The sequence below is a fragment of the Prionailurus bengalensis genome, chromosome C1, assembly GCF_016509475.1.
Source record: "Prionailurus bengalensis isolate Pbe53 chromosome C1, Fcat_Pben_1.1_paternal_pri, whole genome shotgun sequence".
NCBI classification, from domain to species: Eukaryota; Metazoa; Chordata; class Mammalia; order Carnivora; family Felidae; genus Prionailurus; species Prionailurus bengalensis.
Genome location: NC_057345.1, coordinates 1886555 through 1912376, shown reverse-complemented (window position 1 = coordinate 1912376; position 25822 = coordinate 1886555). Strand labels below are relative to the sequence as shown.

Genomic DNA, 25822 nt, shown 5'->3' with positions numbered 1-25822 from the left:
GCGGGCCCCACGCGATCGCCTCGCGTCCCTGCCCCTCTGCGGACGGTGATCGCGGGCCCGGGGCCGAGCACTGAAAAAATCCGAGAACGACGCTCCCTCCACCGGCGCCTCAGTCGGGTCCCTCAGAGTGTCCGTGACCTGAGCGGTGCCCCCTCGGTGTGGGGGCCTGGGGCGGGCGCCGCCTTTGCTCGCATCGCGGGCCCCGAGGGCAGGAAAGGGAGGCTATTCTCCCAGTTGAGGGAAATATCCACACCCAGAAGCCAGAAACAGCGGCCCAGCTAGAGCTGGAGGGAGGGTGGCCCGACATCCGCCACCACACGTCTGCAGAGCCGCGCCGGCGCCTCCTGGTGGCGGAAGTCCGAGCAGAGGGGACCTGATGCAGTCGTGTTCAGGTGCACATGTGTGTGTGTGCCCATGTGCAGGTGTGTGCACGCGCGAGCGTTCGTGTGCAGGAATGCACGTGCATGTGTGTGCGTGCCTGGTCCTCAGAAGGCCTCCAGGGATGCTTCCCCGTGTCACAGGCTGTGAACACTTGCAACATTGTCCGCAGGCTAGTTTATTTCCCGGTCTTGGAAAAAAACAGCTTCGGCAGGAGACAGGAGGCAGTGCCCCGCCGAGTCTCTCAGGAGCCGTCTTCCCAGCAGGTCCCAGCAGGGCACGCGATGGAGGTGTGTGTTCTTCCGGAGGGTGCGGCTGGAGGTGCCAGGGACCTGTCCTGAGTGTGGCAGCGTGGTGTTCCCACAGGAGGCCCCTCCCCCCCTCCATCGCTCCAACATAGAATACGCTCACGTGCCCTGGGCCACGGGAACCGAGTCGTGCCCGAGGGTGCTTCCGAAACCCCAGCCTCCCACCCGGGGCCGGGCCGGCACGCTGTGAGGCCGGCCTTCACGGCACTGCCCTGCCCGGCTCGAGAGGCACTGGCGCTGACCTTTGACACCTGCCCAGGCAGTCTGGCCATCACAGTGCACTTGGGGGAGGCCCGAGGCAGGAAGCTTTAGGCCCCCCGCTGGCAGCTGGAGCCTCCTGCCTGAGCCCCCGGGGCGGAGAGCACTGCACCCGGGAGCGGAGCTGTCCCTGCTCCCAGGGACAGCTTGATGAAGCCGTCCAGGGGAGCCCACTTCCTGCCTCACGGCCCCTGGGGGGTCTGAGGACGGACGCACGGCAAACAGGGCGAGTCCCCATCAGAGGGGACCCCGGTCTCCCACGGTACGGTTTTGGAGCTTCTCTCATTCGGTGTCTGAAGCTTCTTGGCCGAGGCTTCGCTGACTCTGGCGTCCTCCACGGTCGGCGGGCAAGGAGCCATTCGTGATCTTAACGTGAGCGGCTTGGGCCGCCGTTCCTGGCGAACTCCTGAGTGACCTTCAGCCTTCTCTGCCCCTCAGCCCAGGACTGGCCTGGCGGCTTCTTCCCTGTTGGGCTGGCTAAGCCGCCTCCGGGCCTCTGGAAGCACGCGGATTTGGTCACAGCCTCTCCTCCCACGCCTCACGATGTCCGATGGCCCCAGCGTGGACCCGCCATCCTGGAAGCCCACACGGGCGCCAGCGCTGTTCTGCGTGAGCTGCACAGGGACCGAGGCTTGAGCCCTTCACGCGGCTGGGTCAGCAGTGCTGGGGTGCCCTGGGCTCCCCCTCAGGATGGCCCAGGAAGGAGAGCTTTTACATCCCTGGACACCCCATCTCACTGTCACAGACATCTCCTTGCCCCCGATGCTGACAGGTCCCCAGGCGACCATCCTGCTTTCAGGGCGATTGCTCAGGAAGGACCGAGTACGAGGCCATGCTGGCTGGGCACCTGCCCCCTGGCCACACAACAGGCCTCCCCGGGGCCTGTCTACGCGTGCGCTCACACACACCCGCACGCGGCACCCTTCTCATCTCTTTGGAAATGCAGGAAACTTTGACAGCTTCCACCTGACCCACGAGCTCTGGCCGGGGCGCACCCTCGGTCAGACACGGGGTTGGACGGGACTGTCTCGTTACTGGAAACCGAGCTCTCTCTCCACCCGCTGTGGGGCCGGGGAGGGGGGCGGAGGGGAGCCATACATTGGATTTGGCCACAGAGAGCCCTGAGTGTGGCCCTCTCCTGGTTCCAATCTAAACCGATGGCCCGGATAGAGAAGCCCATTTGAAATTTAGGGGAGCAGGAAGCCCTGGGCTTTGGGGGATCAGCGTCCTCTGAGCAGCTGGGGTTTGCCTTGTAAATAAGCCGACAAGTGGCTAGCGAAATTTATGGCATGGCACTGGCTGCAACCAGGAATGACCGGTGGCCTGGCAGCATGCAGCGAGGGCCTCGAGAGGACCCCTGGTCACCCTCACCCGAGGGAAGCCAGCCAGGCGGAGGCGCGGTAACAGGGTGGGGGCAGGCGCAGGGTCCTTCCCGGGACCGGACATCACAGGGGGACATGCTCTGCGTAGTTGTAAAAGCAAGGGGGAAGGGAAGCGAAGAGAGAGTTTTGAAATCCAGCCCTGAAAATCAGAACTAGGAAAGCAAGGGGACGGTCTGGGCCACCTGAGGGGATGGGGACAGGGCCTGGCTCACGGGGAGGAAAGGAGCTGCGGCTGGAGAGGCGCGTGTCCCTCCGGGAGCCCGCTGGCCAGACCGCGAAGGCCCGCGCCAGACCGTGACCCGGGTCCTGGGGGGACCCGTGGGCGAGGCGCTGGCATGGGTACAAGGAGCAGCCCCTCACCCCAAGCCCAGGTTTACGTCCGTCCAGCCCAAACTGCACCCCGTGCCCCCCACCTGCTGGAGCTTTCGGAGATGAGCATGTGTTTTCTGGCACCTTCCAACCTCAGGCAAAGATCTCTAAGCCTGGAGAAGCCATTAGCTGAGGACCCTGGGCCGGCAGGTGGGCTGACCTTCCCTCCAGGAAACAGACTGTCAGTCACGCTAAGGGGTCTTCCTCCCCCCCCCCCCCCCCCCCCCCCCCCCCCCCCCCCCCCCCCCCCCCCCCCCCCCCCCCCCCCCCCCCCCCCCCCCCCCCCCCCCGAGTCAGGGCTTTGAAACACATTCTGAGTGATTTTAGGTAATCTCGGGCAAGGGCTTAAAAGGAAGCGTCCCGAGGTCGTCTGGTTTGATTGTCTCTACTCTGCAGCACCCCAGCAGCCCTCCCTCCCTCCTCCTGCCCTCGAGGGGCCTCCAGGGGCACACGAAGGGGGGCACACGAAGGGGCGCACGCCTGGGGCTGGCCCCGAAGGGGAGCTCACCCCGGGTGGGCAGCCGGTGGTTTGGATTCACCCTGCCGGGGTGGGGGTGGGGTGGAGTCCTTGTCTTTTGGTGGAGGTGCTGGGGGGGGTGGGGGCTGTCCCCTGGACAGTTTCTGAGGACAGACGGACGAAATTTCCTCCTCCAGTGTAGATTCTCCCAATGATCAAAGTGATCCCAGAAGCGCCCAGTGATGTCAAAAGGAAAATCACACACCCCACCCTCCCCATCACAGGGCTGCCTTGAGCCAGATAAAGTCAGGATTTGCAATGCAAACTTTCAAAGCAATTATTGTTAGGAAAGTCGAAACTCACAGATTGGAGAGAGCAAAAGAAATCAATGATAATTAAACTCTTCCATAAACACCGCCTGACCCTGGGGGGGGGGGGGGCTCCTACACACAACACTGTTCAGAAGGTGGCTACCCTTACAGGAAAACACGTTTTCGGGGAGGAAGCCAGACCCAATCAGCCTTCCCTTTGCTAGGCTTTGTGGAATGGGGGGACGGGGGAACGTGCGTGTTGGGGTGGGCTGGGGGCACTGAGCAGATGACTGCTGAGTGACCTGAGCTGTCACTTGTCCAGGCAGGATGGGACATGGCCCCGTGGTGGTCGCATCTCAGGGTGGGGCATGGGGACCACGACACTTGAGGGGACCCCACGTGGCTGCCCTTCCCAGGGACGGGAACTCCAAGCTCTGTGTGGCCGGGGCACAGGAATCTTGTGCTGCCGACTTAAAACCAGACTCCGAGTTCCCAGCAGGTGCCGCTCTCCAGACACACCCCAGAATGAGGTCTTGACATCTACACCAGCGTTTTCCCTGATTTGCCGCCTGGTCACTGCCACCCGGTCTCTCATTTAAAATGCCACCTCTCGGGGCACCTGGGTGGCTCGGTCGGTTAAGCGTCCGACTTCAGCTCAGGTCTAGATCTCGCGGTTCGTGGGTTTGATCCCCGCATCGGGCTCTGTGCTGACAGCTCGGAGCCTGGAGCCTGCTTCGGATTCTGTGTCTCCCTCTCTCTCTGCCCCTCCCCCGCTCATGCTCTATCCCTGTCTCTCTCTCAAAAATAAATCAACATTTAAAAAATAAATAAATAAAATGCCAACTCTCAGGCTCGTCGCTGAAAGCCAGATGTCACCCCCATCCCTTCTGCTCCTGATGAAGGCCCCAGGGACCGAGGGACAGGCTCTGCTTCTCTGGGGACAGGACGGTCACCTAGAGAGGCCATGGGCTCCGCCCCCGGGCAGTTCAGGGTGTCTAAGCCTCTGGCTCAGCATCTTTGAAACAGCACCCCCGTTTCACCCCCCTTGGGAACAGATGTGACGGCTCTCACACCCACTTGCGGGGTGGCTGCGTGCCCGCAGGTAGAAGCCCAGCATTGAGGAGACAGGACGGGAGCAGACACACAGCTTCCATCCAGGGCTAGCGACCCGAGAGTCCCTCAGGACGCCCCAAGCCCGGGCTCAGACTCGGATTTGCATGGAGCTCCTTTTCCACTGCGCGCCCCGCCTTAGGTGCCACCCTGGCCCACCACCCACCCATCGTATGGGAGTTGAGCTGGGTGGGGGTGCGGCGGGGTCTCTCCATCAGGCCACCCAGGGCCCTGGCTTTGGCCGGTGCTGCTCTGAACACCCTGCCCCCGTCGACGGCGGCGGTGGGAGAGCTGCTCCCAGGCACCCGACTCTGGGGGTGGGCAAGAACCTTCAGGAAGCCCGCTGGCCACCTCCTGCCTAATCTTTATGACACCCCAGGACACAGGACGGCTCTGGGGTCCAGGGAGCGACCTGACCCGAGCATGCTGGCTCCCACTCCTTCCTGTGAGTGGGAAGTGGTGGGGGGGGGGTGGGACGGTCTCACCGGGAGCCTGCCTACCCACCGCCCCGGCCCCGATGGGACAGGCTCCTACCTGTACGGCTGCTCCCCGGTGTGCGTCCTCAGGTGTCTCGTGAGGTTTGCCGATCGGGGGAATATCTTGCCACAGTACCTGGGTGGAGAGGGCAGGGGGACCGTTAGGCGGTCAGGCTGCCACGGACTGGGGCACCGCACCCTTTCCATTGCAGTTCCTCCTACTCGCTGTCTAGGGCCCGAGGTCCCACAGCTGGGGGGCAGGTGGCCTGGCTGTGGCCCCCAGGACTGCAGTCTGTCCTTCAGCCCCAGGGCCCAGCTGAACTTGACAGAGAGGCCTGCACCTGCCGCTGGACAGACGGGCCCCGCCTACTCTGGCCTGCTGGGACTCCGCCCCCTCCCCCAGCAATATGTCAGCCACGTTGAACGGGCTCCTGCCGCTGGAGACAGGCTGTGCGTCTGGGCTTTCCACCCGGCTCTGAGAACCGGGCTTACACGCTGACCAGCACACCTTGGCTTCGGACCCTCCGAGTTCTGATCGGCTGGGTTAAGGCTGCATTCTCTCATGCCACCCCACACCTACACATCCGTGGGGAACGACCTCCATTGGAGAGCAAACCGTGTACTTCTAGCCCGCTGTGCTCTGGCTTTGACCTAGTTTTCCCAGGACGCGCAGGCTCACGGCCGCTGCGGGGCCCCTGCGGCCACCTGGTGGGCCGCGCACCGGCCCCCCGCCCCCCCGGGCACGCCCAGCCTTACCTGCACGTATACCGCTCCTTGCCCTTCCTGAGGATGGGGTCTGACAGCGTGGGGGGTGGGGACCGGAAGTTGAAGGGGTGGTGGGGGAGGGGCTGCAGGGAGCTGCCCGCTTCCGCCTTTATGGCCGCGAAGCTCTCCAGCTTGTCTGTCATGGTCTCGATGGCTGACATCTGTCGGCAGGTGAGAGGGAGAGACGGGGGACCCCCTGAGCTGCTACCTCTCCTGAGCAGTGTGGACGCCTCTCCCGGCGACTGAGCACATCCGCAGCTGGGCCAGGACAAGAGGCTTGTGCGGGCCCTCAGGCTGTGGGTAGAACAGGCCGTCTCCGGGCCTCTTGGCCACTGTGGCCAGCCCTGCCGCTCGTCCTTCCCTGGGAGCCCCGTTTCAGCCCAGGGCCCAGGCCGTGGGAGCCTCTCTGCCCGACAGGGGCACACGGTGGGGCAGGCTCCTGCCTTGCAATGACACCTCGCCTTACCTGGGACCCCCACCCCCGCCCCGCCCCGTTGGCCTCATCCCTGGCCGGCACTCCTGGGGGCCTAGCTTGGTTTAAAGACAGAATCATGTCTGATTTCTCTCTCCTCTCTTTTCCTTTAATTTTTTTTTTGAGTCGTGAAAAATCAAGAAATCTACCTGCATTTCAGGTTAACAGGGACCAGGGGCCTGGGCAGTACCGCCTAGTGGCAGCGGGCCATGATTGCAGGCAAAGTTCTAAGAAGGAATCCGACAGCCCAAGGCTGGACGCCCTGAGTGTTCAAAAGGATGATGCCCAGGTGACCCAGCACAGACATGGTGACCTGGATAAGAGGGGCCACCTCTCCAGGCCTTGGAGATGCCAAGGGCTTGCCTGGGGGAGGAGGACGCGGCACTGGCCGTTTCTGCCTGGTGGGGAGAGTTCTGATCAGGGTCCCAGACTGTGCCTGTCCCCGAGGGCTCAGGGTTTGGGGACAGGAGAGGGGAGGGGGCCGCTGGGGCTGCATGGACACACGATGCCACCAGCCGTGGGCTGCCTTCCCTGTCCCTGCTGACAGCTTGCCCCTCGGCTGGTGCCCGGCTTCTCGCTGGCCCCTCCACCGCCTGGACGATGGGACCCCAGGCGCACAGACTGCTGCCCAGCTGGCTTTGCACCTCAGTTTTAGCTGCAGCCTTGAAAGGCTCTGGAGCTCTCTGCACACAGACTCCCTGGCAACTCCAGAGGTGGTGTGGGGCCGCGGTCAGGCAGGACCACCTCGTCCTGTACCCCAGGGGCTGCACACACCTGAGTCGGGCGTCAGAAAGGCCCTGGCAAAGTCCTGCACTTGGCCGCTGCGGGCTGATGTCTTCATACAGCGGTGACCCTGTCCTTTGCAGAGGCCATCAGTTATCGTGCCCGAGTGACTGCCGGACCTCAGACCATTTAATTAGGTGACTCCCTAGGCTTCCTCCTCCCCTCCCCTGCACTCTGGCCCAGGGGCAGGCAGCAGGGGGGGGGGTGGCTCGGCTCAGGGGGGAGCGGCAGGAGGGACAATGGGCAGCCGGCCCCCTGCCAGGCCTCTCTTCCTCAGGCCTGGGTGGGTCTTGCTGAGGCCGCCCGAAGGTCCGGCCTGCCGGGCCTGCTCCCCCGATCAGATATTCCGGGCCGCTAGAGCTCCCGCACAAACACAAACACAGGATGCGCCTGGCTGGCTTGTCGGCTTTTTCCAGCCCGACCCGAGGAAAATCAGGGGAAGTTATTAAGCAAACCCCATGGCCCCGACGAAACAATGGGAGGTGCTAAGTTTAGCTGTGAACCCAGGCGGGGGGCAGGTTTCACCGACTGAGGGTGTTTGTCCAAGGTGGGAAACGCAGAGAGAGAGAACAATGCCCGGCCTGGGGTCTGGTTCAGGCCGTCTCACTGTTCAGGTACCAGGACGCCCAAGTGAGGTGGGGGCGGCCCCAAGGGGTGAGGACAGGTGGACAAACTCTCCCCTCTGCTGCGCATCCCCCACATCTCTGCACCCACCCCCTGGGAGGACGCAGCCGGAGTGGGGGATGGGAGTGCCTGCAGGCGGGCTGTGTGGCCTCGACCTGGCTTGGGGATTCACATTCCCAGACCCCTGACCCTGGACTTCCCTCATAAACATCCTGGGTCTGTCACCTTATGTTCCAAATTCTTGGACCCACCATCTCCAAGCTGTTGCCCACGGCCTTGCGGGCTCACTGCCCCTCCTAGAGCCTGAACCGTAGGTGGGTGAGTGCCCTCATGCTCTGGGGTCTTTGGCCGCCTCCGAGAGACCCACGGGGCTGCCCAGCAGAGCACCACTCTCCTTCCTTACTTGTCTTGGACCTTGTCATCCTTCCGGGCTCATGGGAACCCATGGTGGCAATCCCCTGGCCGTCTGACGGACAGGGGAGCTGAGGCACACCTTGGGTGTGGGAGCCTGCCCCCTGCAGAGCCCTGTCTGTCTGGGCAGCCCGGCTGCAGGGCCCCAGGACGGGGGTTCCGAGCCCAGCCCTCTTGCCTGGCCCCAGGATGGGGGGTCCCGAGCCCTGCCTGCCCACCTGGCCCCAGGATGGGGGGTCCTGAGCCCTGCCTGCCCACCTGGCCCCAGGATGGGGGGTCCTGAGCCCTGCCCTCTTGCCTGGCCCCAGGATGGGGAGTCCCGAGGCCTGCCCACTCACCTGGCCCCAGGATGGGGGGTCACGAGGCCTGCCTGCCCACCTGGCCCCAGGATGGGGGGTCCTGAGCCCTGCCCTCTTGCCTGGCCCCAGGATGGGGGGTCCCGAGCCCTGCCTGCCCACCAGGCCCCAGGATGGGGGGTCCTGAGGCCTGCCTGCCCACCTGGCCCCAGGATGGGGGGTCCTGAGCCCTGCCCTCTTGCCTGGCCCCAGGATGGGGGGTCCCGAGGCCTGCCCACTCACCTGGCCCCAGGATGGGGGGTCCCGAGGCCTGCCTGCCCACCTGGCCCCAGGATGGGGGGTCCTGAGCCCTGCCCTCTTGCCTGGCCCCAGGATGGGGGGTCCCGAGGCCTGCCCGCCCACCTGGCCCCAGGATGGGGGGTCCTGAGGCCTGCCTGCCCACCTGGCCCCAGGATGGGGGGTCCCGAGGCCTGCCTGCCCACCTGGCCCCAGGATGGGGGGTCCCGAGGCCTGCCCACTCACTGGCCCCAGGATGGGGGTCCCGAGCCCTGCCCTCTTGTCTGGCCCCAGGATGGGGGGTCCCGAGCCCTGCCTGCCCACCTGGCCCCAGGATGGGGTGTCCTGAGGCCTGCCTGCCCACCTGGCCCCAGGATGGGGGGTCCTGAGCCCTGCCCTCTTGCCTGGCCCCAGGATGGGGGGTCCCGAGGCCTGCCTGCCCACCTGGCCCCAGGATGGGGGGTCCCGAGCCCTGCCCTCTTGCCTGGCCCCAGGATGGGGGTTCCCGAGCCCTGCCTGCCCACCTGGCCCCAGGATGGGGGGTCCTGAGCCCTGCCCTCTTGCCTGGCCCCAGGATGGGGGGTCCCGAGGCCTGCCCACTCACCTGGCCCCAGGATGGGGATCCCGAGCCCTGCCCTCTTGCCTGGCCCCAGGATGGGGGGTCCCGAGCCCTGCCTGCCCACCTGGCCCCAGGATGGGGGGTCCTGAGCCCTGCCCTCTTGCCTGGCCCCAGGATGGGGGGTCCCGAGCCCTGCCTGCCCACCTGGCCCCAGGATGGGGGGTCCTGAGGCCTGTCTGCCCACCTGGCCCCAGGATGGGGGTCCCAAGCCCTGCCCTCTTGCCTGGTCCCAGGATGGGGGGTCCCGAGCCCTGCCTGCCCACCTGGCCCCAGGATGGGGGGTCCCGAGCCCTGCCTGCCCACCTGGCCCTAGGATGGGGGGTCCCAAGCCCTGCCTACCCACCTGGCCCCAGGATGGGGGGTCCCGAGGCCTGCCTGCCCACCTGGCCCCAGGATGGGGGGTCCCGAGCCCTGCCTGCCCACCTGGCCCCAGGATGGGAGGTCCCAAGCCCTGCCTACCCACCTGGCCCCAGGATGGGGGGTCCCGAGGCCTGCCTGCCCACCTGGCCCCAGGATGGGGGGTCGCGAGCCCTGCCTGCCCACCTGGCCCCAGGATGGGGGGTCCCGAGGCCTGCCTGCCCACCTGGCCCCAGGATGGGGGGTCCTGAGGCCTGCCTGCCCACCTGGCCCCAGGATGGGGGGTCCTGAGCCCTGCCCTCTTGCCTGGCCCCAGGATGGGGGGTCCCAAGCCCTGCCTGCCCACCTGGCCCCAGGATGGGGGGTCCTGAGGCCTGCCTGCCCACCTGGCCCCAGGATGGGGGGTCCTGAGCCCTGCCCTCTTGCCTGGCCCCAGAATGGGGGGTCCTGAGGCCTGCCTGCCCACCTGGCCCCAGGATGGGGGGTCCCGAGCCCTGCCCTCTTGCCTGGCCCCAGGATGGGGGTTCCCGAGCCCTGCCTGCCCACCTGGCCCCAGGATGGGGGGTCCCGAGGCCTGCCTGCCCACCTGGCCCCAGGATGGGGGGTCCTGAGGCCTGCCTGCCCACCTGGCCCCAGGATGGGGGGTCCTGAGCCCTGCCCTCTTGCCTGGCCCCAGGATGGGGGGTCCCGAGGCCTGCCTGCCCACCTGGCCCCAGGATGGGGGGTCCCGAGCCCTGCCCTCTTGCCTGGCCCCAGGATGGGGGGTCCCGAGCCCTGCCTGCCCACCTGGCCCCAGGATGGGGGGTCCCGAGGCCCGGCAGCCCTGGGTCTTACCTGGGGGTGGAAGAGCAGAGGGGACGGCCGCAGGTACTTCTCCTTCAGGACTCCCACGGGGTCTGTCACCTTCCGCTTCTCTACCCTGCTGGACGGCAGGCAACACAGAGGGTTACGTACCCCACCGAGCCTCCGGGGGTGCACAGGGAGGGTGCCCATCCGTGCCCCCCCGCGACTACTCTGTGCACCTGACAGTGGGGGGTGTCGTGAAGGAGCCCACCTGCCCACCTGCACGGCCTCCAGGCTGCCACCTGCCTGAACGCTTGCTGTACCTCCCCCGCTGCTCCCCACGCCCGGTTCCGCACCCCTGCAGGTCCACCAACCCCCCCCCCCCAGCGTCCACCAACCACCCAGCGGCTGTCCCGGGGGGTCCTCAGGGCCTCCCATGGCTGCCACGTGGGGTCTACCGAAAAGCTCACAATGGCTGCCGGAGAGGACAATTCTAGAATATTCCCCAGATGCTGGTGACAACCCATCATAGGACAAGCAGAGGAAGTGGCCGGAGCCTCAGTCCCCTCGGGGCGGGGGCGGGGGGGCTGGGTAGAGACTCACAGAGTGCCATCTGGGGAGACCTGACACTTCTCTGCACACAGACACGGCTGTTCTGAGCAAACCCTACACCAGCCACTCCTGTTTTGTCCACACCAGGGCCTTGCTCTGCTGCACAGCCGGGAGCCGGCTGGACGCCGACCAGAGCAGGATGTACAGATGGCACAAGGAGAGGGGTGAGCCGCAGGGAGACAGCATGGCCACCCTGGGAGTGTCCCAGGGGCCACCGGGAACCGCGCAGGCCCGCCGGCCTGGCCCAGGAGGGAGAGGGCGTGGGAGGGGGCGTGGAGGGCCTCCCCCTGGAGAGGCGGTGTTGGTCGTGTGGGAAGCTGGCCTGGAGGGCGTCTTGCTCTGTGGGGCCTACCCGAGGCCCTATTCAGAGCTGGGCGGTGTCGGACTCGGCCGTCGAGCGAGATGCTGTGGGGTTGGTGTATCGTCCCTGAAGCCAGGGGACCCCAGGGAGGAGGCTGGGCAGTCGTGTCAGGCCGGTTCCTGAGCATTCAAGGCCAGCTGAGCCCGGCTGACCGCACTGTCACGTGCGCCCAGCCCGGGGGATGGAGGATTGTGAGTCACGTGTTCAGGGTGAACAGGACCCGGGGGCCGGCCTGTGGGGGACGGTGCAGGGTTTTGCTGGAGTCACCCAGGAGAGGAGGGGGGCCCTGGCCCCCAGCCCCAGGGCCCGGCCCGTTTGTGGGCAGTCGCAGCCGCCCACACCTTGGCTTGGGGAGGGACCTCCAAACACCGCACGTTTGTCCTGATGGGCTTGGTCGTGGCAGGGAGGGATGTGGAGCCAGCTTGCCCTAGGGCATTTCGCTGGTGTCTGTGCCCGAACCTGGGGCCCAGGCAGCCCCTCCCTCGGCTGATGGACCCCAGGACTGACAGCCAGAGCCAGGGGTATGCTGGGTCTCAGAGGAGCCCCGATTGGACTTCCCCTTCTTGGCCTCACCCAGCTTCCGGTAAAAGGCCCATGGCCCTAAACCAGGTGAGAGGGGGCAGAGGGGCGCAGCGGGGGCCTGAAGAGAGGGCGGGGAGGCCAGGGGCAGGGTGGGAAGAAGTTAACTGACAGCCCGCCGATTCCAGCCCTGTGGCCCGACGGGGAGGTACCGTCTCTCAGCCTGCAATCACCCTGCCGTCCTCTGCACATCCCAGGGGCACTCAGGGCCGTGCCTACAGTCTGGAGAGCCTCACCGAACTGTCAGGCACCCTCTAGGCCTTTCGCAGGGCACGTTTGGCCCGGAAAGCTAAGGAGACGCATTTGGCAGGTGGAGAGTCACCCTCTCCTCTGCAAGCGTCTGGTCAACTTTCTCAAACCGTCTGTGGATGGGGTGTTCCACACCAAACACTTAAAGGGGCATTTTCCACGTTTCCTGTGGTGACGACGTCAGTCCTTGGCTGCACACACAGGCGGCCGGGGCCACGGGTGCTGAGTGCAGAGGGTGGGAGGCCGGGCCAGCCCGGGCTCGTGCTCTGACGTCATTCTCTCCCATGCGCACCTTCAGCAGATGTGGGCTCCTCACTCGCACACCGTCTCCAGGCCGCAGTGGCCCCTTGGGGAACTCAGGCGTCTGTGCCTTCAAGGCGGCCACATGCTCTGGTGCTCCCTGAACACCAGGTGTACACGCACATGTGTGTGTGTGCACGGGCTTGTCACACACGGGCACCGGCGGTATCGGCCTCAGCAGCCTGAGCCCCACAGCTGTGCCTGGCGCCTGCTTCCTGGACCCCCCGGCCCCCCTCCCAGGCCGCCCTCTCCTCGAGGCTCGGCCTGCCCAGCACCCGCAGGACACCGTGTGGTGGCGGCGGGACCCCTCCCACCTAACAAGCCCACCTGATCGGAGCCTGCCCAGAAATTGGGGAGGGGGTTCCCCAATTGAGGGGATCAAAGCCCTCACTGGGAGGGTTATCAGAGAGGTGGATGCTGGTGTTTTGCGGACCCTCCAAAGCTGCTCCTTCCCCCTCCTCCTCCCCCTCCCCCCCCCTCCCCCACTCCCAGAGACCAGCGGCTCCTTCTCTGCTTTCTCCTGGGCCACCAGGAACCCCAGCTGTGGCTCCGGGGCGGGGTAGGGGCCACGAGGGCGGCCTCGGGACCGGGACTGGGAGCGGAGGAAAGAGCAAGGGTCTGGGTTTTGCAGGAGGCACAGCTGGTCCAGAGAAGGCGGCTGGAGACACAGCGGGGCCGGGTGGGGTCCGAGGGGAGGCCGGGGATCCCAGCGGCTGTCCGCGAGAGGGAGCCCCGAGCGTCCGGGAGGCCCCGCCCAGACGCCCAGACGCCCAGCCGGGCGGTGGCGGCCCCTCTGGGAGAGCAGGTGAAGGCAGGGATGTTAATACCTGTAGATGGGGTCCATGAAAAAGGGCGACGGCTTGGCGTAGTGCAGGGAGGGCTGCTGGGGCAGCTGTGCCGGGCACGCCTTGGGCAGCCCCTCCCCGGCCCCCAGCTTGCGCTCCCCGTAGACGTGGTTCTTGCGGGGCTCCCGCCCCCCTCCGTTCTGGCTGGCTCGGACGCGGCTACCGATGCTCAGGTCCAGTGGCTGCTCCTCCCCGGACGCTGGCGCCGGGGGCGCCTTGGGCGCGGCCAGCACGGGCTTTGCCTCTTTTGGTTTGGTGGTGAGGTCGAAGGGGGACTCGGCGCTGGGGCCGCCCACCTTGAGGGCGTCCCGGGGCGACCTCGGCTCGGCCTTGACCAGCAAGTTGTGGGCGAGGGAGCGGTCCGCGAAGGGGCAGAGGGCCGGGGGGAAGTTGGGCAGGAACTGGAAGGGGAACACAGAGTGGTAGGGCAGCGAGCCCAGCTTCTTCTCCTGCATGCCCACGAAGCCGGGGCCAAAGTACTTCTCCGCGATGGAGGCGATGGCCTTGATGGAGTCGCCCGCGGCGCCCGAGGCGGCCAGCAGCTGCTCGTCGGGCGGCGGGAAAAAGGCGTGCTGGGAGTAGAAGACCGGCACCTCGCCCACGCTGTTCGGGGCGCCCGGGGGCGCCGCGCCGCCCCCGCACTCGGGCTTGCCCTCGGCCGCCTTGCTCTTGTCCTTGGCTTTGTCCCGGTCGCTGTCCACGTCGCTGTCCAGGTCTGAGCCCGTGCCCGTGGTCGTGTCCAGGTCCGTCCCGGTCGTGGTGTTGACGTCCTCAAAGTCGCTGCCGTCGGACAGGTCGCTGCCCCGCGTCTTGAGCTTCTCGGCGTATGAGTCCTCCAGGCGGCGCTCGAACTTGTCCTCGGGCCCCGCGGCGGCCGTGGCACCCTGGCCGCTGTTGCCCACGGCGGAGACGAGGGGCAGGGCCGGGTTCCCCAGGGGGCTGGGGAGCTTGGCGTCCTGGGTGTGGTTCAGGGGGCTCTTGAGCAGCGGCGTGGGAGGTAGCAGGGGCGGCCGGGGGTACAGGGACGGGGGGAAGATGCCCGGGAAGCCCGGGGCCAGCGCGGGGAACGGGGGGGGCCGCCGCGGAGAAGGGCAGGCCGCCCGGGTGCGGCCGGGACGGGAAGTACTCGTTGAAGCCCAGGCCGGCGTGGTTGAGGTTGGGGGGCGGCTTCGCCTTGTCCATCATGGGGCTGGGGGTGAGGGGCAGGCCCGGGGCGAAGATGCCGCCCGGCGGGTAATGGTTCTTGCCCTCGCAGAACCGCCGGTGCTTGTTGAGGGAGGAGGTAGTGCTGAACATCTGCCCGCAGTCCTTGCACTTGATCTGCGTGCGGCAGTCGGCGTGCATCCGCTTGTGGCGGCACAGGTTGGAGAACTGCGTGTAGGATTTGTGGCAGACCTCACCTAAAACATCAGCACAAAGCAAAGACAAACGATATGAAATTACGGGGAAACCCTGCGGCGGAGGGGGCGGGGCCCCGCGACCGGGAGCAGACTGCTTGTGTGCGCGAGCACACGTGTGTGCGTGCGTGTGCACGCGCGTGTGTCTGCGTGCGTGTTCGCACGAGTGCGTGTATCTGTGGGCCCGTGTGCACGAGCGTCCACGAGTGTGCACACACACGTGTCTGCGTGCGTGTTTGCACGAGTGCGTGTATCTGTGGGCACGTGTGCATGAGCGTCCACGAGTGTGCACACACACGTGTCTGCGTGCGTGTTTGCACGAGTGCGTGTATCTGTGGGCACGTGTGCACGAGCATCCATGAGTGTGCACACACACGTGTCTGCGTGCGTGTTCGCACGAGTGCGTGTATCTGTGGGCACGTGTGCACGAGCGTCCATGAGTGTGCACGTGCGTGTTTGCATGAGTGCGTGTATCTGTGGGCCTGTGTGCATGAGCATCCATGAGTGTGCACACACGTGTGTCTGCGTGTTTGCACAAGTGTGTATCTGTGGGCACGTGTGTCAATGAGTGTGCACGCGCGTGTCTGCGTGCGTGCTTGCTTGAGTGAGTGTATCTGTGGGCACATGTGCACGAGCGTCTCCATGAGTGTGCACGTGCGTGTCTGTGTGTGTGTTTGCATGAGTGCGTGTATCTGTGGCCATGTGTGTCAATGAGTGTGCACGCGCATGTCTGCATGTGTGCACGAGTGCGTGTATCTGTGGGTATGAGTGTCCATGAGTGCACGCGCGTGTCTGCGTGCGTGTTTGCACGAGTGTGTGTCTCTGTGGGCATGTGCACAAGTGTCCATGAGTGTGCACACACGTGTGTTTGCACAAGTGCATGTATCTGTGTGTGCACGAGCGTGTGCGTGTGCATGTATGTATGTGCCTGCATGTGTGCACACGTATGTAAGCGTGTGTGGGCACCCTACCCTGGGGGCTGACCTGTGGTGACCGGCACACACTGGTGAGACCTGCCTGCACCTTCCCACTCGGTCAGGTCTCAGGCGCCTGCCTCAACCTTCCCGTGAGAAAGTGGGGTACATGTGCTGTTTGTGCACGTGAGTGTTTGTGATGTGGGGGCCAAGGTCTCCTGGAATCCCTGCCGGGGGCTAAACCCCGGTGTGCAGCCACCCAGGCACCTGTTTCAGTCCCCCCCGGGCCCCAGGGTTCCCACCTGCACCCTGTCCACCTCAGTGACACTGTCCCCGCCACTAAGAGGAAACCCCACTTGCCAGATTAAGTCTCTTGCTCTCCGTCCGGGGAGAGGGGCCTCGGGGGGACCAGCCCACTCGGGGGATTCTTAGGGGGTCTGGGCGTGGGAGCACGTCCCCTGGTTGTGTGTAGTGACCGTCGGGGGATGGCTAGAAGGTGGGCACGGGAGGGAAGCCCAAGCCGGGCCGCGTGGAGACAGGCTGGTTCCGAGTTCGAGAGAGCGAGAGGCTGGGGTGAAGAAGCACCAGGCTCAGGCTGGGGGACACCGGCCTCTGCTCTCGGCAGGAGGGGGCGCTGCTGGCCAGAGCCGAACACCAGGACCCCCGGGCCCAGGCGACCCCGTCTCCCCATTTCCCCGATGGCTTGTGAGTCGAGTGTTGTCACGGAATCACCAGCTTTGCTTCCTTTCTTTCCTTGTTTTTCTAGCCAGAAAGGGAGGAGTGCACGTGCACACGTGTCTCTCTCTGCAGGACGATTTGCCCCCTGAACGCAGCCCCAGTGGAAACAGTGATTCCAGCCTGTCTCTTGTTCACACAAATCCTCGGCCGCCTGGTGTCCTGCTCCTGCCGCGGGGGCTCTGGCCCCGGATTATCGCGCACTTTCATCGCAGTATCTATTTATATTAAAGGCCCTGCCTTCCTGGCCGTCGGCGTGGCGGGACGTGTTCTAGGCTGAGGGGGGAAGAGCGCGGCCTCGTTGGATCAAATCTGCCCTTTTTGGGAGGCGGCTGATACAGAGGAGACGGTCTATAAATACACTCGGGTCGCCCACCCGGCCTCGGGGGAGCAAGGCCATTCCTCAGCTCGGGCTGCCCTTGCTGGCTGAATGAGTGACGTGTCACTGTGCCCCGGCCCGGCTCGCCGATGCCTCGTCACTGGCTGCTACGAACCCCAGATTGGGAACCGGCCTCGCGCACCCCCCCCCCCCACCCATCGGGGCAGCCCCCGGCAGGGCCTCAGGGCCGGCCCCGCGCCCGGTCGTGAGGAGTCCGGGCCCCTCGGCTCCCACCGCTGTGCTCTCAGGGTGGAGGGTGCGGCAGGGACGCTGGGGCTACCGAGGACCCTCCTGGGGGCCCGAGATCCTCACGGGGCGGCCGGACCCGCACGCTGGCAGCTGGCTCAGAGCCGGTGCGGCCCGCGGTGGACGTGAGAGGGGTCCCCCGGCCCTGCCGGGGTGCAGAGTGGCCCTGGCCACCGCGTGTCTTTTGTTCGCAGGGTGTGTGCGCGAATGCGCTCCCACGCGACACTCACTCTAGGGAGGGGCCCTTTCCGGAAAGTGCCCACGGGAGGCTGACCACCTGCGTGCCCGACACCGCCCTCCCAAACAGCCAGCACACGCTCCGCTCCGCGGGGCAGGAGGCACCCTGGGAGGCCACGCCGCCTCGGCCTGCGTGGTCAGCGGGGAAAGGGCTTGGGGGCGTCTGGGCAGATCCCACAGTTGCCGTGTGCATCCACGCAGGGGGTGCCCGGCAGGTGGACGCCGTCTGGGCACGCCCGTGACCGCGCTGCCGTGAGCCCACGCCCCTCCAAGCAGCCCGTCCTTCCTGACCGGCGCGCGCTGTCTGCGCCCCTCCTCGCTCGTTTGCGGGTTCGCCTTTCCAAGCCCAACACGGCCTTTACCACGGGCTGAAGGAGGCTCCGCCGGGGTTTGGAGGACGTGCAAAGCCACACTTATGTGCCATTTCCCAAGCGTGTGCCACCCTATCTGAGGCACGTGTGTGTGCAGGCAAGCCGGTCGCGGGAGCTGCGGCCCCGGGGGCCCGGCCAGGCTGCCCCACGCCCTGCCCACCCACACGGGGAGTCTGTGCAGGCGGTGCGAACGGTGGCAGAGACCTATGGTCCCTGGAGCTTCTGTCACTAAATACGTTCCAGGGAGACTTCGCCGAGTTCTCCACGTGCCCGGAAAGGCGGTAGCTTTTGAACCTCTGCACGACTTCCTGCTCTTAAGCTCATTTAGAAACTCCGAGCTGCTATTCGATGCCCCACGGTGGGACTCCCTGGGACCCTCATCCACAGAATGCAGGACACACACCTGCAGTCACCAAGTCCCAGCCCCTGGCTCCCACTCACACCCGCTCGCCTCTTCCTGACCCCTCCCAGGGGGAACCACTGGTGCACCCCAGGGCGCACAGGTCTCCATCCAGGACCTGCAGGTGACTGGGGGGCTGAGCGGCCGAGGAAGGCTGGTGTCTGGGTCATCTCTAGCAGGGCAGCTGGAAGCTTGGGCTGGGGACAGCAGCAGGAGGAGGGCACAGCCCCAGCCACCCGACAAAGGCCTGACCGGCCGGTCAGCCCTGGGTGTCCCACACCAGAACAGCATCGCTGAGACGTCCCCCAGCCCCCAGTCCTCAAGCTCCCAGAGTTCCTCTTCCTCACACTGGTGTTGTGGGGTCTGAGAGGCTCCACCCCCCAGCCCAGGGTCAAGGGCCAGGCCTGGGCTAGAATCCAGGCTCTGCGGCGTGGCCCTGAGCACCTGCTCCCCTAATGTCTGCAAGCCTCAGTTTCCTTCTCTGCCACTAGGAGACAGTGTGGCCCTGAAGGGTGCTATGAGATCGTGTGTGTGAAATGCTGACCCCATGCAATCCCATGTGGATGATGAGTCCAGGCAATTCTGGTGATAACTCTGCACAGGTCACGTGGGTGACGACTGCACAGTCCGTGTGGGTGATGACTCTGCACAGTCCGTGTGGGTGATGACTGCAGAGTTGATGTGGGTGATGACTGTACATTTCGTGTGGGTGAGGACTCTGCACAGTCCGTGTGGGTGATGACTGCACAGTCGATGTGGGTGATGACTGACTGCACAGTCCGTGTGGGTGACGACTGCACAGTCTGTGTGGGTGATGACTGCACAGTCTGTGTGGGTGATTACTGCGCAGTCGATGTGGGTGATGGCTGCACAGTCGATGTGGATGATGGCTGCACAGTTCATGTGGGTGATGACTGCACAGTCTGTGTGGGTGATGACTGCACAGTCCATGTGGGTGATGACTACACATTTTGTGTGGGTGACGACTGCACAGTTGATGTGGGTGATGACTGCACAGTCCGTGTGGGTGATGACTGACTGCACAGTTTGTGTGGGTGAGGATTCTGCACAGTCCGTGTGGGTGATGACTGCACAGTTGATGTGGGTGATGACTGCACAGTCCGTGTGGGTGATGACTGCACAGTCTGTATGGGTGATGACTGCAGAGTCGATGTGGGTGATGACTGCACAGTCCGTGTGGGTGATGACTCTGCACAGTCCGTGTGGGTGATGACTGCACAGTCGATGTGGGTGACGACTGCACAGTCCGTGTGGGTGACGACTGCACAGTCCGTGTGGGTGATGACTGCACAGTCGATGTGGGTGATGACTGACTGCACAGTTCGTGTGGGTGATGACTGCACAGTTCGTGTGGGTGATGATTGCACAGTCCATGTGGGTGATGACTGCACAGTCCATGTGGGTGACGACTGCAGAGTCGATGTGGGTGATGACTGCACAGTCCGTGTGGGTGATGACTGCACAGTCGATGTGGGTGATGACTGACTGCACAGTCCGTGTGGGTGATGACTGCACAGTCCGTGTGGGTGATGACTGCACAGTCCGTGTGGGTGACGACTGACTGCACAGTTCGTGTGGGTGATGACTGCACAGTTCGTGTGGGTGACGACTGCACAGTCCGTGTGGGTGACGACTGCACAGTCCGTGTGGGTGATGACTGACTGCACAGTTCGTGTGGGTGATGACTGCACAGTTCGTGTGGGTGATGAATGCACAGTTGATGTGGGTGATGACCGTACAGTCCGTGTGGATGGTTGCTGAGTGCAATTTGTGTGATTGGTGACAGTGCAAATCACTTGACGTGATGGCCGAGCACAATCTCGTGTGAATAACTCAGCACACTGCCAGGTGGAGAGGAATCTTCCATGGCTTCCGAACTCCTTGAGAATAAGGGTGGTGACCCTACGCTGGCTCACAAAGTCCCCACGACCTGGCCCTTGGGACCCGTGGCCCCTCTCCTCTTAGGCCCCCTCACTTACTCCCCCACACACGCCAGCCTCAAGGCCTCTGTGCTCCCAGTTCCCGTCCCAAGCACCTCCGTCCCCCGCAGGGGCCCCCTCAGACCCGCCCGTCCGCCAGCCGTCCACCAGAAAGCCTCTCGTTTGACAAGCCGTCCTGGCCCCCCTGCACTCACGGGACCAGCGCCCGCCTGGGCCACCCTGGACACTCGGAGAGCCTCCTAAGCCTGCGCCCCGTCTGGGCTGATAGGCCGGACGCACGTGCCCTCATCGTTCATCTGGTCTAGCCTCTATCTCCTCCACGGCGCGTAAGCTCCGTGAGGACAGGGGCACTTACGGCCGCCACCTGCCGTCCCGACAGTGCTGGGGACCCAGGCCGGGCTCCCTAAAGGCCGCTGTGGGGATGAGCTGAACTCGGTGAGCGTCACCGGCATTTTCACGCCTCTCAGAGCTCCGGCCGGGGTGTGAGTGCGGAGGAGAGTAGGGAGAGCGGGGCGGCCGGGCTGGGGGACCACTTACATATGAAAGGTTTGACGGTGCTGTGGATGTGCTTGTGCTGCTTGAGGCCCGAGGACGTGGCGAACGTCTTCCCGCAGTCGGGGCAGGCGTGGGCCCGGGCGCCCACGTGCTGGGAGCGGATGTGCCGCTGGAGGTTGCTGGGGTCTGTGAACACCTGGGGGGACAGACACCTTTGCTCGCTCCCCTGTGGGCCCAGTTCTGGCCGCCGGGTCGGGGGGCGGGGGGCGGGTCTCACCACTGCTCTGCCCCCTGAGCCGAGCCTGGCCGGGAGGGGTCTCTGCCGTCGCAGTGACCCGCTGGACGGCCCGGGGTGAGCTGCCCGTGTCCGCCAGACTGTCCCCTCAGTGGTAATGCCTGGGGGACCGGTGGCCAGGGGAGGACGCTCCGGGCACGCGCTCGGAAAGCGTGGCCGACCCGAAGCACTCTGACGATGCGCTGGCGGGTGGGGGGCAGGAGCCCGCCCTGGAGAGCGTGGGGTCGGGTCTCCCTGCGCCCCCTCCCGCTGCCCTTTCTCCGTCCCCGGTAAACCGAGAGCCCCAGAGGGCTTCCGGTGTCTTATTTGCACCCTCCGTCCGCACGCGTGTGGGGGGCACGGGAGGGGGCGGTGGGCACGTTACCTTCACACAGTTTTCACATTCGAAGCGCTTGCCACTGTCGTGGGACATCTGGTGGCGAATGAGGTTGGACTTCCAGTTGAAGGCCTTGGGACACTGGTCACACTTGTACTCCCGCTCCTCCGTGTGCACGACCATGTGCTGCTCCAGGCTGCACGCGGACAGGGGGCTCGGGTCACCGGGGGCAGGGGGGGCCTGCCCGCCGCCCCGCCCGGCCGCGGCCCCTCCCGTCCCCACTGCCCCCCGCCCAGAGACGGGAGTGAGTCCCGGCGGGCAGCGCGTCTGTCCGCCCCCTCTCTGGATGGGCCAGCAGGACGGAGGGCGGAGACGGCCCTCCCACATCCCACGGGGAGGAAGCGCTGCCCGGACAGAGCTCAGGCCCTCGTGCAAACGTCTCCTCCAGGCGGCCGGCGGCAGGGCAGGACCCCGGCTCACAGCTCCTCGCTGCCCCTCGGGGTAACCTTAACCTTGAGGCCGACCTCAGACAAGGGGCGCAGAAGCCGCCAGCACCGCCGAGAGCCCCGGAGTGGGGGCGAGGCCCGGGAGACCCAAGGCCACGCCCGGCCTACCCGCCTGGCACACACCGAGGGGGCGGGACGGGGGTGAGCGGGTGGGTCCCCGAAGGTGGGGAGGACACAGCCGCCGGGAAGGGGCAACTGCGCCTGGACGCAGGAGCCACTCCTCACCCCTCCTCTCGGGGGGGGGGGGGGGACGTCCTGGCTCGCCTCCTGTCCCAGGTGTGACCGTTAATCTCCGTGAGCAGAGCAGTAATACATCACGGCCCGTTAATTACGGGGCCCAGCCATCCATTTACATCAGAAACGCTTGGTTCTCGAGTGCTGGCAGATTGTATCTTTTTCCCTGTTGTTAATTGTGATTTATGTGTTTATGTAAAGAAAACACGGACCCTCTTGGGCAGCGCTTACCGCCCAGGGTCTCAGTTGGGATTTGCCCAAACGCTCATTTTCTTAGTCATCTGTTCAGGGTGGAGGGTTTCCCATCCCCGGGGAGCCCACGGTGGGATTGGCGTTCGGTTCCCAGCAATAGCACAGCCAGTCAGTGACCCGACGGGGCTTTGCTCTGACCGTGCAGGGCTGTCCTGGGGAGATTCTCAAAGGTCGGAGGAGGGGCCTACCTCGGACGAGTCGTCATGCTTCTCGCAGGAGCGCTGGGACCGCATGCCCCTGACGCTGTCCCCACAAAGCCCAGAGGCTCATCTTTCCCGGGGGGCTCCCAGGGGTCCTCGGGGCCCCCACTTCCCAGGGGGAGGGCCAGCTCGTGCCTGCTCTAGGCTGAGCACGTCTGGCGGTCACATGGCGGGCCTGGTGTACCGTGCCCACGCCTGCGAAACCTCCCAGGACAGGTGGGTTCCATCCCTGGAGCAGAGGCCGGTGCCCGGGGTGGGGGATGAGGGACCCCCGGGCAGCCTTGAGCCGCCAGCTCCCGCCCACCGTGTGAGGAGTGGTCTGTGTGTGCAGAGGGTCCGGGGCACCGCACGGACCCCGGGACAGCAGGGTGTTGCTGTCCTGCCGTCCTGGTCTTGGGCCTTGCTACGGGAGTGGCCTTGGGGCTTGAGCCCTGCACGTCTCGGGGTCTGGCCTGCATTTCTCGCCTTCCCCGTGGTCTATCTCCAAGGCTCAGCCCTGACTGCCGAACGGCAGGGCCAGAAATATCTCTACCGACCACGCAGATCTTCCGGGGGTGGGGGGCACCGGCCAGGGGTCAGAGCCGGGAGCACCCGTGGCCTGCAGCCACCAGCTCATGGGCCACGCTGTGTGTAGCGACAGATGAGTGGGCAGGGAGGGGTACCTGCCCCCGAGGTGAGCCACACTGGAGGGGACGCTGGTCTCCCCCCGTCCCTAAGGCTCTCTCGGCCCGTCGGCGTGGACAGGGCTGAGGGCCGAGGTCCCGGCTGTGGTCCCAGGGTCAGCTGGCTCTGCTGACCAGCTTGGGGGGCCTGGGGGGCAGTGAGGGGGTGCGGAGCGGGGAGGACAAGGGGGGTGCGGGGGGGGGAGGGGAAGAGGCCTGGGGGGATGGGGGCAGCCGCACCTGTACTTGTTGGGGAACATCCGTTCGCAGTCCTTACACTCGTGGGCCTGCTCGCCGCCCCCACCGCCGAGCCCCTCCGGCTTGAGCTCCTCGCCCAGGCCCTCGTAGAGCGTGGCCCCCACGGAGCCGCACGCGTACTTCTTGTGGTGCCGCAGGTCCAGCTTGGACTGGAAGAGCTCGTCACAGGCGTCGCAGCGGAACGTGGGCTCCCCTGCTAGGGACAGAGGGTGGGAGGTCCGCGGGGAGCGCGAGACGGGGCCCAGGCTCCGGGCCCGAGGGGGGTGTTGGGGGTGGGGGCGGCGGGCCCCGCCTCCCACACCGGCCGCTCCCGCACCTGCTTCCTTTCCGCCCTCGTGCCGGGCCGGGTGCGGCCGCCCCGGGGACCTGGGGACCGAGGGGACCCTGCGTCCGCACCATCAGAAATGCCGAGAAACACCGGGCCCCACCCCGCGTGGCAGGAGGCCACGCCGGGCTCCAGAAGGCCCCGCGCTTGGGAGCAGAGAAGGAAGCTGGCCAAGTGGTTTGTTTATGAATCAGGGGAAAAAAGAAGACAGAGCTCTAATGCATATCGTAAATTACTGTCGTCAAGGTCAAACAAATTAAAAGGGGGGCAGCTATTATTAAGTTTACGAGGCGGCATCCTGACCACCGTGCCAAGCCAAACAACCCGCTCAAAGCCGTAAATTTCCCGGCGGAGACATCCTCTGGGCCCATCCCCGAGCCCCCACCCGGGCCACTGCTTGCGAGTGGCTTCTCCCCAGCACCGTGTCCCCTCCCTGCCCGAGGACGGGACGGAACGCTTGCGCTGAAAGCTGGGACACAAGTCGGAAAGCGTGCCTGCGTGTGCGCTGAGTGGATGTGTGCATGCTCATGTGCTTGTGCACGGGTGTGCGGCTGTGAGTGTGCGTGGGCACGAACGTGTGTATCTGAACACATTTGCATCCTTGTCTGTGCACCTCTATGTGAACGTGTAGAGATATTTGTGCATCCACACTTGTTTGTGTTGGTGTGCGTGCGTACTCGTGTGCGTGTGCCAGAGCGCGCATGTGCTTCCGTGTGCGGCTACACGCGTGGAAATGTGTGTGCTGGCACATGTTCACACACGAGTGCGCCCGGGCGTTAGGGCACCTGTGCACGTGTGTGTGGGTGTTAACGTGCACGCTTGCTCTGCATGTGCAAATGTCTGTTTCTGTGCACACATTTGTGCACATGGTTGGCATGTGTTGTGCATGTTAAGAGTGCATGTGCACATATGTACATGTGAGTGCACACGTGTGTGAATGTTTGGTTGTGTGCAGTTGTGCGTGTGCTATGTGGCTGTATTTCTGTGCGTGGCTTCGTGTGTGTTTGTGTGAACGTGTGTGGGTAAACAGGTATATGTGTGCAAGAGTGAGCCTCTGTGTGTGCCTGTGACCGTGTGTTGGAGTGTGGACATGTGTGCCTGGGCTTCTGTGTGTGTGTGTGTGTGTGTGTGTGTGTGTGTGTTTGTGTGTGTGTGTGTGTGTACAAGCTTGTGCAGAGCTCAGCCTTAATAAGCTGTCCCAAATGGCCTGCCCCCGAGGGGCGTGGAAGTCAAGGATGCAGGGAGGTGGGGGCACAGGCACGCCCCCTCCCATGTCAGAGAGACCACCGGAAACATCTCAGAGTGCTAAGGACAGGGAGGGGGTGCTCTGCAGCCCGGACAGGGGGTCAGGAGAGAGGGCGGGCCACCTATTCCCGACCAGAAGCTTCCTTGAGACTAACGTTGGAGGCACTGCTCCCGGTGTGTGGTCACACCTGGCATCCCCACCGGTGGCACCTGGAGGCCCCCACTCCCCGACACCCAAGGGGCAGGCTCCATGGGAGCTGGATCCGAGATGCTCCGGGGCCTTGGACGACCCCCTCAGGTGCACAAATGTGACTTCTGTCCACATCTTTGCATGGAGGCAGACATCTGGGTGACGGCGGGGGGGGGGGGGGGCTGCCGAGAGGGGCCCTGCGGACAGGCCGGGCGGGCTCCAGTGCTGGTCTGACGCACCGTCCGGGCCTGCCGGCCTGCCCACCGACCAGAGTGGGCTGTCGAGAAAGTGTTCGTTTGGAGGAATTCAACACAGATGGGGACAAGCAGCTCTCGCTTGTCTGGGTCAGGGAGTCGAGTTACAGCACCCAGCCCTGCTCCGGGCGAGAGCCTGGCGGGGCCGCCGTGTGGGCCTCTGAGGCCGCGAAGGCTCTGCCCCAAACACCTCCCCGAAGGGCAGCAGACGCATGGCGAGCTGCGAAACGGACCAGGAGGAGGCAAGGCCAGCCGGTCCACACCAACTGCAGACCGGGGGCTGGAGGAGGCAGGGGGGGCGGCCGCCCCAGTGACCCTTCAGTGCGTCTGCAAACACAAAAACCAGGGCAGGCCCCTGTTCCTGCGAGGGGCAGACCAAGGGGCGGGAGGATAGGGACGGCGGGGCCCGGGGCCGCCCGGAGCACCAAGTCAGAGAAGGTGCTGGCACAAAACCCATGCGGGCACTGGGTGGGCACCCCTGGGTGCCAGGGTGGAGTCTGGGGAGGGGGAGGGGCGCAGGGAGGGTGCACATCACCGCGCCATCATCCCCGCGCGTCTCTAAAGCATCG

At 65.3% G+C, this 25822-nt stretch overlaps 1 protein-coding gene across 1 annotated transcript in view; it reads right to left on the bottom strand.

The window, feature by feature from the left end:
* PRDM16 (PR/SET domain 16) overlaps window positions 1-25822 on the bottom strand; it is a 315344-nt gene that overhangs the window by 12070 nt on the left and 277452 nt on the right. The window contains 8 exon segments of the mRNA XM_043573603.1: window positions 5108-5185; window positions 5806-5975; window positions 10487-10574; window positions 13364-14457; window positions 14459-14781; window positions 20559-20712; window positions 21176-21323; window positions 23222-23432. Coding sequence (XP_043429538.1) covers window positions 5108-5185; window positions 5806-5975; window positions 10487-10574; window positions 13364-14457; window positions 14459-14781; window positions 20559-20712; window positions 21176-21323; window positions 23222-23432 — 2266 coding nt within the window.